Source organism: Rana temporaria, chromosome 5, assembly GCF_905171775.1.
Source record: "Rana temporaria chromosome 5, aRanTem1.1, whole genome shotgun sequence".
Lineage (NCBI taxonomy): Eukaryota > Metazoa > Chordata > Amphibia > Anura > Ranidae > Rana > Rana temporaria.
The window spans coordinates 320,778,385-320,796,965 of NC_053493.1; the positions used below are offsets into that span (position 1 = coordinate 320,778,385).

At 44.7% G+C, this 18,581-nt stretch overlaps 1 protein-coding gene across 3 annotated transcripts in view; it reads right to left on the bottom strand.

Moving 5' to 3' along the window:
* ATP6V1H (ATPase H+ transporting V1 subunit H) overlaps positions 1-15,370 on the bottom strand; it is a 135,762-nt gene extending 120,392 nt beyond the window's left edge. The window contains exons 1-3 of one of the 3 annotated variants that reach the window (XM_040354198.1): positions 15,199-15,369; positions 7,829-7,902; positions 5,068-5,187 (exon numbers count right to left, since the gene is read on the bottom strand). In XM_040354198.1, the coding sequence (XP_040210132.1) occupies positions 5,068-5,171 (104 nt within the window). In that variant the 5' untranslated portion in view covers positions 5,172-5,187; positions 7,829-7,902; positions 15,199-15,369. Of the gene's footprint in view, positions 1-5,067; positions 5,188-7,828; positions 7,903-15,198 lie in introns of all 3 variants that reach the window. The other 2 variants (XM_040354200.1, XM_040354199.1) reach the window with 2 other exon arrangements.
* Positions 15,371-18,581: the final 3,211 nt, after the last annotated feature.

Here is an 18,581-nt window from a genome sequence, read left to right on the forward strand (position 1 = left end):
CGTAGTTCGTTTCCATTTCATAGATGTGTCCAATATCATTTTTGATATCCATTTACTTATCATGTTTTATATTTTACCCAAAACTGGGTATTATATTGTGTGTGCACCAAAATTAATGTAAGTATTTTTCCTGAAAATTAGTTTTTGATAAACAGCTCTGCAAATATGGTGCAACATAGAAAAAAAAATGCAACAATTACCATTTTGTTCTCCAGGGACTCTGCTTTCAGAAAATATATAATTTAAAAAAAAAAAAAAAAAAAGCTAAATTTTAACAATGTCAAAATTGTCCTGACGGCAAGTGGTTAAAATTCCTGGAAGACGTTGTTTCCTCTGGTTCCTTTAAATTACTGTCACATAGTTGCTTCAGTCACATGCTAACAGAGAGGTGAAGGCTCGGCATAGTGGTGTCACTTGCCTGCTATGCAACAGCAAGGATGTGAGAATCATTACAGCACATAACAGAATTCTAAAAAGTTTAGCAGGTATAATGGTTCACAAATATTTATTTTAAATTGTGTTAAATATCCTCTTTAATACCATTTGAGCAAATGATTAATTACCATTTGCAAGTTTCAGTCTTCAGCAAGGACCACTTACTACACAATATGTGGAAGAAAAGAAGCATTACTGGTTCAAGGATTTATATGAAATATAAGCAATGGAACAAGCTGAACAAAAGTATTTTTTTCTTGCGATGTGAAGTTCAGAAGATGGCCTTCCATTTTCAACAATTTCTCTGGAAACATTCAGCCAAACACCCACGCAGCGTCGCCTCAATCCATTGCTGCACGCGGTTACATTTGTGAAAGTCTTTCACAGCAGCACAGGAACCTATGAGTTTCAGCTAAATGTTTTCTGCACACAGACACAGAATCTGATCAATCAATTTTCGAAAATGAATATGAAAAATGATTATTCACTTGTTTTTCTCATTGGAAAGGATGGGCCAAAAAAAAGTACATACGGGTGGTGGTCAGCAATCATGTCCATCTGCCTATTGTTTGAGCTGTGTGAGGAAGTAGGGGTACAGAACAATTCCTTCTTTTTGAGTCTAAGCACAAACAAATGGTCATAATATTTTATGTCCTACCAAAAATAAATCTAGTGTATGCAGTCTATTGTTTATGCAAAAATGCTCTTCTGGTTTAGAAATGCTCCTTTTATCTCGCTATAAAAAACAGCTTTGTCAATCACATCTAGAGGAAGAGAGATTTAACCTGCACATATGGAAAGGCTTTGTTACAGTGAAGCCTCGTACACACGATCGCATTTCCATCGGACAAAGCCATGGAATTTTGTTCAAAGGGCGCATACAGACGGCAAAACTTTGTCGGCTAACAAACAGAAGCTACATGTTTTTTTTTACTCTTTAGCTCCACCCATTGGGCAACTTCTGCCCATGTTGTGTTATGGTTAGCATTGCTTCTGAGCATGCGTTGGATTTTTTTCTGTACACACGATCAGATAATCCGACAAGGCACATTTGTTGTCGGAAATTTTTAAAGCATGCTATCCAACATTTGTTGTCGGAAATACCAACAACAAACGAGCGTACAAACGGTCGGCTTATCCGACAAAACCCTGCCAGCACACAATTCCCGTCGGAAAATCTGATCGTGTGCACGAGGCACAAGAGCTGTAAAAATGTGGAATAAACTCCCTCAGAAACCAGTTCCAACCAAGTTAACTTCTTTCTTTTTTGTTTGGATGCACAAGATATAACTGGTTATTATCATTTATAGGTAATAAAAATACCAGAGATTTTCAATTCAGGGAATAGCCCATTGTCTTAGGTGGGGAGGAGGGGTCTTGAATCAGGAAGGAGTTTTTCTTGTCTAACTATGGATATAGGGATCTATATATAAATGTTTCCTATTTTTTTGCTGAAGTAGATGGACTGGTGTATTTTTTCAAGCCAACTATGTAACTGGTGTTCACTGAAAACATATTATGAAAGGCCAGTTCACACCATGAATCACACAGGAACACACTGTGCGAATTACACGCAACCTGGGTGCAGTTTAATCTCAGCCATTCACTTAAATGGGCTGAAATTGCACCAGACCACACAAAGTAGCATGTGCACTACTTTATAAAAACAGCACATCAAAAACTTTATACCGTGGGATTTGTTGTGAAAAAAACAAAGAACAAAGTGAAGCTTCTGCCATTGCTATCAAGGGTGAAAAAAAAAAAAAAAAAGTTCAAGAACTATCCCACAGTATCCCATAACAGCACATTGTCAGAAGTATTATGTCTCCTGCACACAGGTGGTTTGGCCTTTCAGTGTCAAATTCCAGTGCTTTCGGGAGGCACAGATGCTGCATCCAGTAAAAATCGATGCAGTACTTGGGTTTACACCATGCAGGGACGCATGTCCCCAAACACATAATTCCCGTGTTCAGCCCATACACTCCTGAACGTATACGGCTCTAAAACAAAATACCACTCGCTACAGCATTCAGCCTCCATATAATTTAGCCCATCACAGATGCTGACAGGCTGCTTGGAACAGGGCTGGACACTGCACCTGTGCCTGATGGATTCACGAAAAACGCAGAGATTTGATGCTGATGGACCAAACAGTCTGTGTGCATGTAGCCTTAAAAGTAACTGCAATCCAAATCACTAAATATCATCAATTTTAACATGATGTAATTTCAAAAGAATTATAAAATATCTTTAAATCTGCAATTTTCATTAAAATAACAGCAGGTGATCTTGCCATGGAGATCCTTGTTCGGGGCACTTCCTAGCACAGTAACAGAGGGTTGTCACCCTAGCTCTCAATTATGTACCTGCATTGTGATCCTGTCACATGGGCTTCAGATGGACTTACAATTGGTCATTTCAACAAACATTGATCTAGGCATGATTCACCACTGTCACCATCAGGAACTCCATGCCAAGAAAAGCTTTGCAGCCTTTGCATTGCAGCCAGTGAAAGCATTTAGACATGGAGTAACGATTGTTCACGTGCAACAAAAGGTTTTATAGACTGCACATCCAGCTTTTGTCGGATGAATCGGCTGTCGAAAAGTACCATACCAACGATCCAAAAATCGCCAGATCGTTTGTTGGATGTAATTTTACTTCCGATTTTTGCATCGTGTGTACAAGTCTTAAAGGAGCAGTAAAGGAAAAAAAATGTTTTGCTGAAATGACAGTTTACAGGGTATAGAGACATAATAGTTAACTGATTGCTTTTAAAAATGATTAAAAATAGATAAAATATCAATCATATAATGTACCTGCAGTTTAGTTTTTAAACTAGTTTCATGTTTCTGTGAAGTACAAAGACGCACAGAACAAAAACAAACAAACACAGGGCAGTGTTTGTTTTTAAAATGAATCGGATTGGTTCTGAGGAGTTTTAGACACACAGTAATCACACCTTCTTGATCATGGACCACAGTGAGAAGCTTGCATGAGTTTTTTCATAAGGAGCCAGACAAGCAGGAAGTGTGGAGATCAGAGAAGGATTACAGCTACTTCAAAGCAAAAATGAATAATGAGGACATGAAACCAGGACTGCAGTAAGGTAAAGGAAGCTATTTAGCTAAAAAAATAAATCCTTTAGTGACCCTTTAACACTAATGATGAGAAGATTCAAGCTCCAATACACAGGATGCACTCTGTTTTACCAAAGCATCTCCACACATTTTTGTTTGTAGCAACAGAGCAAAACATCAGGCTTGACAGGCAAAACGTCATTAAGAAAAGAAAATGGTTTTGCTTTCTGTTTTGTAAACAATCAGCATTATTTGTTGTAAGCAGTACAGGGGCAGGTGTAGACAAGTTTTTCCACTTCACTGGGCAGTCCAGTAGAGTATAGTTTTTTTTAGTTTGTTTTACAAAGTAAATGCAATGCAAAGCCCAAGGCTCGGTTCACGCTGCCACGACTTGAAAGTTGTACGATTTACGATACCAGGCGACTTGAGTACTACTTGCCATCCACCACAGTGAACATCATGGATTGAGGAAATCTCCCCTGCTGGCTACTGTATTCCGACAGCCGCTGATCCAGCAGCAGACAGAATACCCGAGCAGGGACTGTATCCGATTGGCTGCCATCAATGCTCAGCCAAGAATTTTCATCTGAGCTCCTTCAATTTTCAGTTGAAGATTCTCGAACAGGGTTGCCAACAGGGACATTCACAGCTCAAATTTAGGCCCATTGCGGAATATGAACCATGTATAGCCAGCATCAGGCTACCAATACACAGAAATAAGACTGCATCTTGCCAGCAGTGATTGTTGCATTCTAAACGGTGGGAAAACCTCCCGCTGTCAGAATACAATAGCACAGCAGTAAAGATTCCCATATAAACACTGACTGTGTTGATGGAGGAATCAAGCGCTTTTCTGTGGTTGAGGGAAATAAAATTGCACAATCTATAGCTTGCCTAAGTGAGAGAAGTGCCAGCTTACGGCTCTTAATGGGGAAAGCATTTATAAACATTTTATATACAGACAGAGGGCAGGAGAGGGTAAAGGAAAAGTTCAGTTGAAAGCACAAACTCAACTCACTGTACCGAGCTCCCCAAATCTAATTTACTGTACATCCCCCACCCAAGTGCTTTTCTTAACTCTTGCTGAATGGAGCTAGCCTCCAACGTTGATTACGAAAATCAACTTTCTTTACAGCATCTGCGCGCTAACTCCCATAAACTTGGATGAAGCTATTATCCAACACCAGAAATGCTGGGAGTACGGCTCAATACAAGTCTATGGAGTCACCGTGCAGACCCTGCCAGTGCCAAAAAAAAAAAGGTTTTGATTATGTAGACACCAGAGGAGGCTGGAATTGTCAGGGAGAGGTGTCTAAGCACCTGGGTGATACAAGTCCATGGAGTCACCGTGCAGACCCTGCCAGTGCCAAAAAAAAAAAAAGGTTTTGATTATGTAGACACCAGAGGAGGCTGGAATTGTCAGGGAGAGGTGTCTAAGCACCTGGGTGAGGTTGTAGAATTTGCCCAGCTTTCTTTAAAGGTAAGAATTCACAATGTCTGACTATTGCACGAGCATCAGGTAAGCAGGATAAAGACAATGACGTATACTTACTGAAGATAAGATTGCCAGTTCACCTTGTTGGCACGAACCTCCGCAGCCTTGGCTGCAATAATGTTTGTTGGGACAGCAGCATCAACAGCACCTCGGATGTCCATCTTTTCTTTATTGCTTCTAGAGACAAAGACAAATTATTATTATATGTTTCAAGACATGATATAAGCTCCAAACCAATAGCGTACGAAGAAACATTTTTTTCTCTGGATTAGGCAGATTTCTGGAGAATGTGGTGCTGAAAATGACCCCTCCATCAACATCATTCCTAAATGTCAGATGGAATGTTGATTGGGCATCTTCCAGTTTTTTTAAACATTATACAGCTTGGACAGATGTAGAAACAAGAACCTAATTACAGTGATCGAAACAATAAGGCTCCATTCACACCTAGGCGATTAAAATCATAGGCAGAATCGCACCCCAATCACAGTTCAATTTTGTCACGATAAATTGCGCAGCAATCGCGGCACAATTGCAACATGCGACTGTCGTTCAAAAGAAACTCCTGTTTCTTTTTGAGCAACAAGCTTCACGTGCTGCGATTGCAGCGCAATTTAGCGAGGCAAAACTGCAGCGTGATTGGGGTGCCATTAGCAAGTAATAGCATCACAAACGCGTCACGCGTCTGGAATTGTGGGCAGAACCACAGCGATTCTGCCCATGATTTGAATCTCCTAGGTATGAATGGAGCCTTAATAGGTATGGAGAAACATAGGTGGTGTACAGCAGATTAAAAAAGTGTAAGCACTTTTGGCAGGGTGAAAAACCTTACAAAACAGCAATATCAGAGTCCGAACAGTCCACAATAAGCCAAGGTCCTTAAATAATAGGACCTTGAGGCTGGATTCACACTTGTGCGCTGCGAATTCCAGGTCTCTTATCTCTGCAAAGAGATAACAGAGCTGTTCAGCAGATCATCTCCGTTTTAGCTGCAAATTTGGAGACCTGGGAGAGGGGAGGGGAAGTGCATTAGGAGAATGAGAGAAATCCTGATAAAAATATGAACACATCTGCGAATCAGATGCGTGCCCATAGAAGATAATGGGCCTGAATTCGCACCTGAGCCGCACAACAATGCCTAGAAAACGCACACGTTTTTTGGGCAATGCGAATGCATCGCACATATGTGAACCAGCCTCATTAAAAACAATGTATTTTATGTTATGCGAATTGGATGCGGTTTAAGCCGCAACCAATTTGCATAGGTGTGAACCCGGCCTTAGCCTTTTCTGTTTTTGGCGTGACCTGGGAATTTTTTCACGCACAGGTTTCCTAAAATGCAATCCAGGGGCTCTACACAGAAGAATCGCTTTCAGGATGGGATCGGATGAAAACGGACTCTACGGTCTGTCTTCATCCGATCCCCCATAGGGGAGAGCAGCGCTCTGACAGGTCGGTCCATACACAGTGTGCAGAGACTAACCTGTCATCTGCCTGCTCAGCGGGGATCAACGGAACGATCCCTGCTGAGCAAAGCGGAGCCCGCACACGGACGTCCGTGTGAAAGGACCATTATGCCTCGTACACACAATGAGATTAATCGGACGAACAATCATCGGGGGGGGGGGGGGGCTGCATGTTAGTTTCTGCATTAAAAATGAATAGGTTACAAAAATTCTCAGACGACAGAATTCAACTTTGAAAGTGATGTAATGTGTTGTAGTGTAGTGTATTCTTTTGTTTCTAAGCATGCCTGGTCTTGGTCTTCCAATTTTTGACTAATACTGTACTGATTAAATGAAAATCGTATGATCTGGTATCGTACCAGTAAAGTTTTTGTGCTTGTCCTTTGGTATATTGTTGGATGAACTGTCGTGATCGGCTCTAGAAAGCTGTGTACCAATGATCCGATTATTGTACGATTGCTTTAAAATTGTTTTTTATCAGCTAATTTTCTGATTGTCTGTAGTAGGCATGAGACATTCTAGCAAGAACCTAGTGTCCAGTTTTATCAAAGAATAGCACACCCATTTAAACTGTGAACCTTATTTGTCAGTTTCCCTGGAATTAATAATAAAATAAATACATTTTAGAGTATCAAGGGAAGATGAGGGCTCTCTCAAAAATGCACAACAGTAACCTATGGAAACATGGCAAAGAGTGTAATTTGTAGAGGTATGAAAACTATAATAATGACATATGCGCATTATAGATAATTCAGGGTTTGACACATTTGCTTGGAATCTAGGAGCCAGCTAAAAAAAGTTAGGAGCCAGAAAACGCACCCTGTCCCGACGAGCTTGCGCGCAGAAGCGAACACATACGTGAGCAGCGCCCGCATATGTAAACGGTGTTCAAACCACACATGTGAAGTATTGCCGCGATTGGTAGAGCGAGAGCAATAATTCTAGCCCTAGCCCTCCTCTGTAACTCAAAATTCTTGCTGCTTGATTATTTCAGGAACCCATAATTTTATAGGGGGCCAACAATAAATAAAATACTTTCCAAATTCACAATAGTATAACATATTCAATCATTTAGGAAATGATTTTTCTGAAAAGTAAGATATAAAATGTTACAACAATGGACACATTAAATGGCAGCTCTGACAAAGATTTTAAAATATTTGAATGTAATGTGTGGTGTATAAATTCTAATATAGAGCAAGGCGCTCCTACAAGAATCTCCTTTTCCGTGTCCTTCAAGAAGTAGAAGTCTGATGACACAACAAGGCTTTTGTTTTCCCCTAAACACGGGTCTGAAATGCCAATCCCTTTTATCAGATTCATCACAGGTTGTTCCCAGCTCCTAGCCTTACCTCTAACAGGTAAAAAGCAGACAGACTCCGGACTGACCCAGAAATATTCTGGGATCGACTGTAGAATGAAAGCCCTGCAAAAGAAAAAAAAATACAGTGATGACACAGCAGCATCAACAAATAAGTGTGTACCATAACAGCTGTAATTTTACATGGTGGACAAAAGGAATGCCCCCCTATTGACCCCAGCATTAGAAGAAAAAATAATTACACATGCTACTGAATATGTCTGCAACACTCACACTAAGGCCCCTTTCACACTGGGGCGGTTTGCAGGCACTATTGCTCTAAAAATAGCGCCCTCATGACTAAGCACTGAACAATAGTGCGAAACGCGTCAGCTATATACCCCACTGCTTGCTGTGCTTTGTAGTGCCTTTTTTCCTTTTACCATTAACTACTTCCCGACCGCGCACCGCCGTTCTACGTCGGCAAGGTGGCTGTCCTAGGCGAGAGCACGTAGTATAACGTCCTCTCTTCTAGCCGCCACTAGGGGGCGCGCGTGCCCCCCGCTCGCCCCCAACTCCCGTGCGTGTGCCCGGCGGGCTCGATCGCCGCCGGGCACCCGCGATTGCTCGTTACAGAGCGGGGACCGGGAGCTGTGTGTGTAAACACACAGCTCTCGGTCCTGTCAGCAGGGAAAATGCTGAACAGAGGATCAGCGTTTCCCCTAGTGAGGCCACCCCCCCCCCCCCCACAGTAAGAACACACCCAGGGACATACTTAACCCCTTCCCCGCCCCCTAGTGTTAACCCCTTCACTGCCAGTGGCATTTTTATAGTAATCCAATGCATTTTTATAGCACTGATCGCTATAAAGATGCCGATGGTCCCAAAAATGTGTCAAAAGTGTCCGCCATAATGTCGCAGTACCGAAAAAAAAAAAATCGCTGATCGCCGCCATTACTAGTAAAAAAATATATTAATAAAAATGCCATAAAAATACCCCCTATTTAGTAAACGCTATAACTTTTGCGCAGACCAATCAATAAACGCTTATTGCGATTTTTTTTTACGAAAAATAGGTAGAAGAATACGTATCGGCCTAAACTGAGGAAAAAAAATGTTTTTTTATATATTTTTGGGGGATATTTATTACAGCAAAAAGTAAAAAATATTCATTTTTTTTTTAAATTGGCTCTCTATTTTTGTTTATAGCGCAAAAAATAAAAACCGCAGAGGTGATCAAATACCACAAAAAGAAAACTCTATTTGTGGGAAAAAAAGGACGCCAATTTTGTTTGGGAGCCACGTCGCACGACCGCGCAATTGTCAGTTAAAGCGGCGCAGTCCCGAATCGCAAAAAGTACTCTGGTCTTTGGGCAGCAATATGGTCCGGGGGGTAAGTGGTTAAAGGCCACCTTTTTAAGGTTTTTTTTTTTAGGGGTGTGGCTGTCCATATTTCCTCTAAGTTTTTCTTTGTGCATTGCCAGCACCCATTTGGTTCTGAGAGGACACTGATTGCACAGTGCACTCACCTGGAGCGGCAGTTTTCCCCTCCCTAAACAGCGGCTGCTGTTTCTCCAGTGTGAAAGCCTGAGGGCTTTCACACTGGAGTGCTCCAAAAGTCCTGCTAGCAGCATCTTTGGAGCGGTGAGAGGAGCAGTGTGTTTACGGCTCCTTCACCGCTCCTTCCCATTAAAAGCAATGGGAAACCGCGGCAATGCCGGCGTTATTAACACTTTTTCGTCCGCTAGCGGGGGTTAAAACTGTACCGCTACCGGCCGAATACGCCGCAATTCCGATGGTATAGCACCGCTAAAAAAATAGAGGCGCTATACTGTCACCGCACCTCCCTCCCCAGTGTGAAAGGGGGCTTAGGACCTTTTCACACTCGTGCAACTTGTCCTGCAACTTGGGACTTTCCAATGAGTACCATTCATATCTGTGCGACTTCAAAGTAGTCCCTCCACTACATTGGTCCGACTTTAATGCGACTTGAGGTCCATAGACTGAAGTTAGAAGTGGATTGGCTACCACACACAGCTGCACCAGAATTGGCACTCTCCAATTTTAGTACATCAACCACTTAGGCTCCTTTTACACTGGCGATCCGATCAGGTCCACCGGTCAGGCAGACCTGATTGGACCCTCCAGTCTCTTCTATTGAGTGGTGAGTGTCAGCCGACACATGTCCACTGACGCCCGCCGCCATCTGATCAGATCCTGTCTGCCAAAAACAGAAGAAGTATGGTTGTCCTATTCCCCATCCGTCCAACAGATCGGACCAGATGACATCGGATGGAAATGGACAGCCAGTCCGTTTCCATCTGATTGCCCAATAGAGGAGAGCGGGACTGTGTCTGTGTCCACTCTGCACAATGGAACAGACATGGAGCTCTCATCCGCCTGCTCAGTGGGGATCAGCAGAGGGTTCCCCTGCTGAGCAAGCAGATTCCACTTAGCAGAAGCGCCCATGTGAAAGGGCCATAGTCTTACTTGGAAAGGCACTTAAAGCGGAGTTCCACCCATTTTAAAGTCAGCAGCTACAAAAAGTGTAGCTTCTGACTAGGGTTGTCCCGATACCACTTTTTTAGGACCGAGTACAAGTACCGATACTTTTTTTCAAGTAGTCGCCGATACCGAATACCGATACTTTTTTTAAATGTGTCCCCAAATGCAGCCATGTCCCTCACATATGCAGCCATGTCCCTCTAGCCATGTCCCTCACATATGCAGCCATGTCCCTCCAGCCATGTCCCTCCAGCCATGTCCCTCCATACCTTTGCCGCCGAAAGCCGCCGCATGGAGAAAATCACAGCATTCATTTGAATAGCTGTTTTGCCCGCGTGTATAGACACTCCCCCTTGCTCGGGATTGGACAGATCACGATCACCCATCCAATCCCGAGCAAGGGGGAGTGTCTATACGCGCGGGAACACTACAGCTATTCAAATGAAAGCTGTGATGTTCCCGCACGGCGTTTAACCCATGCGACGGCTTTCGATGCGGCGGTGCGATGCGGCGGCAGCGGCGGGGGGGGGGAAGTATTCTATTTAGGTATCGGGGGTATTTGCGCGAGTACGAGTACTCCCGCAAATACTCGGTATCGGTACCGATACCGATACTGGTATCGGTATCTGGACAACCCTACTTCTGACTTTTAATAATCAGACACTCACCTGTCCCACGGTTCAGCGATGTGGGTGCAGAAAGCCTCACTCCTCTCCGCGGTGCCAGCATTCTAACTGTGGGTGCTCGGCTGTGGCTTCACAGCCCGGCGCGCACTGCGCATGTGCGAGCCGCGCTGTGTGTGGCCAGACAATCTTCTGGGACCTCTGATGTGTGCCAGAAGATTGCAGGGAGAGAGAGGTGATCTTCCTTCTGGAGCCAGGGGAGGAAGTGGGAGCTGGGTGCCTCTAAAAATAGGGTATCCCTCCTCCCCCCAAAAAAATTACATACCAAAAGGGGCATGTCAGGGGGTCACCAGCACTTAAAGCGGAAGTTCCTTCTTGGGTGGAACTCGGCTTTAGAGTAAAAAAAAAAAAAAAAAAAAACAACACCACTGGTGACTCCAATCATTTTTTTGTGATAAAGATGCTTTAAAAGTAAATTTCTAGTAACAATGCTGCCAAAAGTCTGTCAAAATTGTGTACATGGGGCGTCACATTAAAATTGGCTAGGCTGCAGTGTTGTCAACACATTAGATTTTTCTTACACATTGCAAAAGACAAAACATCGCCACAATGATATAAAACTGGTCTCTTTGTTGCCATTGGTATTTCATCACCAATGGGCTTTTTTTTTTTGCTGAAAAAAAGAAAAAAAAAAAAAGAAGGATAGAACATTTCGAAAAAACAAAACAGTTTTAGAGTTTGTTATACATTTTCCAAACAGGTAATTTTTTTCCTTCATTGATGTGCGCTGATGAGGCGGCACTGGTGGGCACAAATACTTTACACCCTTTTCGAGACCGCTTCTGACACAAGTGTGAGCAGAAAAAAAAAGCAGACTACCAATCTTTTGTTTACATCATGTGACCAGCTGATCATGTGGTAAGGGGCCCGGGATCAGCCCAGTCTCATTGACCCTGTGTTCACAGAGCAGGGGGCACGCAGGCATCTGATGCACAGAACGACGTCATATCCCAGCAATTAAGGCCCACGCTGTAGCCATCATTCAGCTATAGTGCAGGCGCAACGTGGTCACATTTCTGGAGAGCTAGTAACCCTGCTTAGATTTTTTTCTTCTATCCCATTTGGGATAGATTAAGGCTGGCCATACATTATACAATTTGCCTTTAGATTTACCATAACCATACAATATGGGGTCAAACCTAAACACTTTCAATTTGTATGCAATCAGGCAGGCCCTTGCACTACAAAGTTGAAGATAAATCTAAAGGAAATCGAATAGGAAAATTGTTTAATGTATGGCCAGCTTGAGGCGGAGTTAAAACATGTCCGTTTTTATTTCTGTCTATGACCTGGTTGGCGAGACCTTGACTCATTTACTGTCCCTGTCACCAGAACAAGAAGGCAAAAGCACCATTTAACAAATTGGGGGTTATTTACGAAAGACAAATCCACTTTGCACTACAAGTGCAAAGTGCACTTGAAATTGAACTGAAAGTGCACTTGGAAGTGCAGTCACTGTAAATCTGAGGGGTAGATCTAAAATGAGGGGAAGCTCTGCTGATTTTATCATCCAATCATTTGAAAGCTAAAATGCTGTTTTTTTTATTTACCTTGCATGTCCCCCCCAGATTTACAGCGACTGCACTTTCAGTGCAATTTCAAGTACACTTTGCACTTGTAGTGCAAAGTAGATTTGTCTTTCGTAAAAAAAAAAAAAAAACCCAGTCAGTAATTCAAACTTCTCCCTACTCTGCTAAAACTGTGTTTTAGCCCATGTCCATGTTGAAGAGATTTCCCATCCTGACAGAAAAGAAGGGGAAAACTTCACAATACAAACAGACAGACAGAAATAAAGACCTTTCATGGGCTCTAACCCTTTCCTGCTTTAACTATAATTTAAAAAACCCTACCGAGATATAACAATATTTATAAGCCATGCCAAGGTCCTAACCCTCTGTTCTGTTCTTGTCCGGAACGCTTTCCAGGTCAGGTTTTAGCAGCAACTGTCAATTTTTTTTTTTTGTTTAGATACAACGATATTCTGATGCCTTGTCCAGCATTGTTATAGACCTGCTTGATCCGTCTGCCCTTCCACACATATGTATTATATTTTGGAGATATAGGATAGTTCAGCAATTCCAGCAAAAACACTGCTTCTATTTAATGTGTCTGTATGCAAGTGTATGCCACTCCGAGCCAGGACATAACGAAATGTTCAAGCTAGTCTGAACTCTATTCATTCTAAGCCCAGGTAATTACTATGGAGAATGTACTACAATAAACTCATCTACACAGACCATAACAAACAGTGGGGTAGATTCAGGTAGGGCTGCGCACTCTTACGGAGGCGCAGCGTACAGTTTTAACGCTACGCCTCCGTAAATTACTTGCGCTACGCTTCATTCACGAAGCAGTAGCTCCGTAATTTGCGCGGGCGCTCCGTAAAACTGGCCGGCGTAAGCGCGTGTAATTTAAATGATCCCGTAGGGGGGCGTGGATCATTTAAATTAGGCGCGTTCCCGCGCCGAACGTAGTGCGCATGCTCCGTCGGGAAACTTTCCCGACGTGCATTGCGGTAAATGACGTCGCAAGGACGTCATTTGCTTCAACGTGAACGTAAATGGCGTCCAGTGCCATTCACGATTCACTTACGCAAACTACGTCATTTTCAAAAATCGTGACGCGGGAACGACGGGTATACTTAGCATTGGCTGCCCCTGCTAATAGCACAAGCAGCCTTACGCAGAAACCGACGAACGCAAACGACGTAAAATGCGAACGCCGGGTGCACGTACGGTTGTGAATCGGCGTGAGTATGCAATTTGCATACTCTACGCTGACCACTACAGGAACGCCACCTAGCGGCCAGCGTAAGAATGCAGCCTACGATACGACGGCATAAGGGCCTTATGCCAGTCATATCTTAGGCTACAGTCGGCGTATCAAGCTTTCTGAATACAGAAAGTCGATACGCCGGGCGCTACTTAGCAATTACGCTGCGTATCTATGGATACGCAGGCGTAATTGCTACCTGAATCTACCCCACTGATATTATATATCAGACACAGTACTATGCAGTCAGGCATGGCAAAAACAAAAGGGGCATTGTAAAGAACTAAAAACGTAAAAACAAATAGTTCCCCTATAAAACCACAGAACCCAACAATAGCTTACAAGTATAAGCAAAGGGGGTCTCTGCAACATAAAATGACATTGGCTCTCAATTACTAAATCACTCATTTACAAAATTTGTGTTTAACATTTTTTCATCAACATCTTCTATAAAAATGAGTTGTCACCAGAACAGGAACTAAAACAAAATCTGCTAATGTGACAAGAAAGATTTCTCCTCACTTTGTGTTCTCTCAGATTACAGTAAGTGAGATGGAACAATACCCTCTGGTACAGGAAGGGGAAAGGGTTTGAGGGGTTTAACAATTCCACAAAAGCCTTGTTTTCTGATATATTAGTAACAAATTATGTTTACATTTTCACCAATTAGAAGAGTTTACACAGTTATGAGTTATGTGGGGGGAGATTTACTAAAACAGGTGCACCAATGCATAGTAACCTATCAGCTTCCAGGTTTTATTGGCAAAGCTTAAACAAGCTGATTGGTTACTGTGCACAACTGCACCAGATTCTGTGTGCTCCAGTTTTAGTAAATCTCACCCATGGGGAGATCCAATAAGAGTCATTATAACAAGATTAAAACAGAATAGAGGGACTGAACAAATAAAGGACAAAATATATCACTTCTACGCAGCCATGAAGCGCGCAGCCCCCTCCATGAGGCAGCCAGGACGCGTGCAGCCCCCCTCCATTAGGCAGCCAGGACGCGCGCAGCCCCCCTCCATTAGGCAGCCAGGACGCGCGCAGCCCCCCTCCATTAGGCAGCCAGGACGCGCGCAGCCCCCCTCCATTAGGCAGCCAGGACGCGCGCAGCCCCCCTCAATTAGGCAGCCAGGACGCGCGCGCAGCCCCCCTCAATTAGGCAGCCAGGATGCGCGCAGCCCCTACCAGCCAAGATGCAGCCAGGACGCGCACAGCCCCAAGACGCAGCCAGAAAGCGTGCAGCCCCGCCAGTACGCAGCCAGGACGTACGCAGCCAGGACGTACGCAGCCAGGACGTACGCAGCCAGGACGTACGCAGCCAGGACGCACACAGCCCCACCATTACGCAGCCAGAACACACACAGGTCCTTCATTGTACAGCCAGGCCATACACTCAGTGTCACCATCATACAGCCAGGCCACACACAGCACAGCGCCCATAATGTCCTCCTTCACCCACCTTCCCTGGCTCAGTCCCCGGCTCTTGCACCGAACAGCCAGTCTCTGTGTTACGCTCCGCGCACCTTGTGACCTCTCTGTATAGACAAGACAGCGGAGAAGACAGGCGCAGTCATGTGACGGGAACTCGATCAGGTGACATTACCCCGGAAGTGAGCGGGGACGGGCCGTTATCACGTGATCCCGTGTACGGAAGAAGGGAGCTGTGTGATGAGGATTGTATTCCATGTAGTGTAAGGGAGGAGGAGGATGGTTCCTGATTGGTGGGGAGGAGGTGTGCGGACACTTATCTCTTCTCTCACTGTGTGATAGAGAGAGTTGTGTGTATGTGAGTCAGGACATGGTGATAGATGATAGGATTGTCTGTAGACGCCGATAGATAGCAGAACTCTCATGGTTTCCTCTATGTGTGGGGGAAATGAAAACATGAAAGAAGTCACTGCAATCCCTGAGTGTGTATGTAAGGTACCATTAACATATATATAACGGCACCACAAAACACACCAAGCTCTACCAGCTCAGGCCTCATTCACATGGCTTAAAATAACCTACTGCTGTGTCTGGCTTTTTTTTTTTACACCCATGAACGCAGCTGCATGTTATTTAATGTGGCCATGCGGGTGTTTATATGCAGCATTCGGAATGCAAGTTTTTTGGCGTTGGAGCGTTTTTTTTTTTTCAGCCAATTCCAGTCACAGCTGATCCCATGTAAACAAATGGCAGTTATCAGCATTTTCTTTCCTCAGCGCTGTCACTGTGAGAGGAAAGGAAAGTCCATAACCAGATTTCCTGTGACAGCACACATTTGCAGCCCTGGACAAAAGTATTGCGAATGACACAGATATACATGTTTACAAAGTCTGCTGCCTCAGTTTTTATGATGGCAATTTGCATATACCCCAGAATGTTATGAAGAGTGATCAGATGAATTGCAATTAATTGCAAATGTAGCGCCCCCTTACTTTCAGTATGGGCACTACGCTAAAGTTAGTGGGGAATGGGAGAGTTATTTTGCTCCCATTCACAATTTGCTAAATTCTGGGCTGCTGTCATTCCTGAACTGTCCTGTAGGTCAGTCTGTGCTCCAGGGGTGCTGATTCCACCCCTGGGAGACAGGTGGCGCTAGAGGGGTTCTGGCAGAGCCGCTTTTCCCCAGCAGCCAATTAGAGGAGTTTTCCCTCGCGGGGCATTCTGGGGAGGGTATATCTGTGGCAGACGCCATTTTGTGTTGTTCTTCGCGGGTTCCAGGTGCGGCACCCACCTTCAGGGTGTGCGCATCCAACGGACCCCGGTGATGGCCTACCAGGCCAGGGTCACACGCTACGCGGAGTTCCATGTTGCTGAGAGGGGCCCCAGTGACTTACTGGGTCCCCAGCTCTACTGAGGAGATCCCAGGCTGAATGCCGTTCGATGGGGGGTCGGCTTGAGGAGAACCCGGAGGCAGGTTGTCCAACAGGGCTTGAACGAACCATCGGGGATCTGGTGACCGGGACATTGATAGGTACACTTCAACTGTCACCCGGTGACCCTTACTTAATCTACTGGGAGTATTCGCTCAATCCGTTCAGTTCAGTTAAAGTACTAGGCCTGTGGCAGTGGCCCTAGAGCCAGGTCTGTGGCAGAGGCCTGTTCCTCCCAGCAATCTAAAGTGACACTTCGGCTGCCAGGCTCGTGGCAGGAGTCTCTGCGGGGGCACTTCACCCACTCTGGCTAGAGTGGCGACGAACTGTAACTCCTGCTACTGTGCTGTTGAGAGCAGGATTGCTCCTTTCATATCCAGGCCTGATACCTCTCTATCGCTTCATCAACCTTTTCTCCCTATCTCATGTTGGCTATGTTGGGCCGAAAATAAAGCATTTGAAAATCTTCTTTGATTGACTGGACATTTGCTCACTGCTCTACTCATCTATTACACCCCTAGACAACACTGAGAGGTAACTTAATATGCAGATCCCAACAACAACCAGCGGCTCCTGAGGGGGTAGCGCTACACAAAGTTCATATTTGCCATGAAAATTAACTTAACCCCCCCCCCATAAAAAAAAATGCCACTGCATTTCATCACTGCCACAAAAGAAACAGCTTCCATCACGTCAGTGATTCTCTCATTAACACAGGTATCAGTGTTGATGAGGACAAGGCTGGAAATCACTCTGTAATGCTGATTGAGTTAGAATAGCAGACTAGAAGCTTTGAAAGAAGGGTGGTGCTTGAAATCATTGTTCTTCCTCTGTTAACTATGGTTACCTGCAAAGAAACACATACAGTCACCATTGCTTTGCACAAAAAGGGGTTCATAGGCAAGGATATTGCTGTTACTAAGATTGCACCTAAACCAACAATTTATTGGATCATCAAGAACTTCAAGGAGGGAGGTTCTGTTGTTGTGAAAAAGGCTTCTGGGTGCCTAAGAAAGTCCAGCAAGCGCCAGGACCGTCTCCTAAAGTTGATTCAGCTGCAGGATCAGGGCACCACCAGTGCAGAGCTTGCTCAGGAATGGCAGCAAACAGGGAGAGTGCAGTGAGGCGAAGACCTTTGAAGGATGGCCTAGTGTCAGGAAGGGTAGCAAAGAAGCCACTTCTCTCCAGTAAAAACATCAGGGACAAACTTATATTTTGCAAAAGGTACAGCGATTGGACTGCTGAGGATTGGGGTAAAGTCATTTTCTCATTTGAATCCTCCTTCCAAGTGTAGCGCCCTGCTCCTGACGAACAAGCGCTGTCCCAAATTTAATGGGGGTCTGAGCTTTTATTTGGCTCAGACCAGAGTGATTGAGGGAATTTTAGCCTCTGTTCCAGCAATGGCTGTGCTGGAAGTAATCCACCATTGATCGCCTGGGGGTGTTATTACCACCCCAGGTCAAGGGTGGCAGCAGCCAGGTCATGGTACACTGAGTGTCCGCCTCAGCAATGAATCAGTGGGAGTGGTTGCCACGCTGTACATGCTGGGGAGGGGTACTTAAGGGACAGACATCATTGGTAGGGGGTCCGTTCGTTCACGCTTTGTGGCCCGCCTGGCCGGGGGTGCGTGTTGTGAATCCTGGCTCCGGGACCATGTTGGCCCGGGGCTGCGGCTTCGTCTGTTGGGCCCAGTTGTCTGACTGGGGCCTGTACCACAGAGGTTATCCTGTGCTGTCCGTCCTGCGGGAGGAGGCCACTTGATGAAGGCGACCAGGGGAGGACCTATTCTGGTAGGGGCCATGAAAGAGGCTGGTACCTTAAGAGAAGGCCTGGAAGCTTCACCAAAGGATGCACCGTACACTGAGAGGCTTGACAGTGTTGCCTGTCGAATTCAAAGGTTCTAGTGAGAAAAAAAGCTAAAGAGATCCAAGTGCTGAATCCTGTGGCAGAGGATTCCGGACCAAAATATCTCACCAATAAAAGG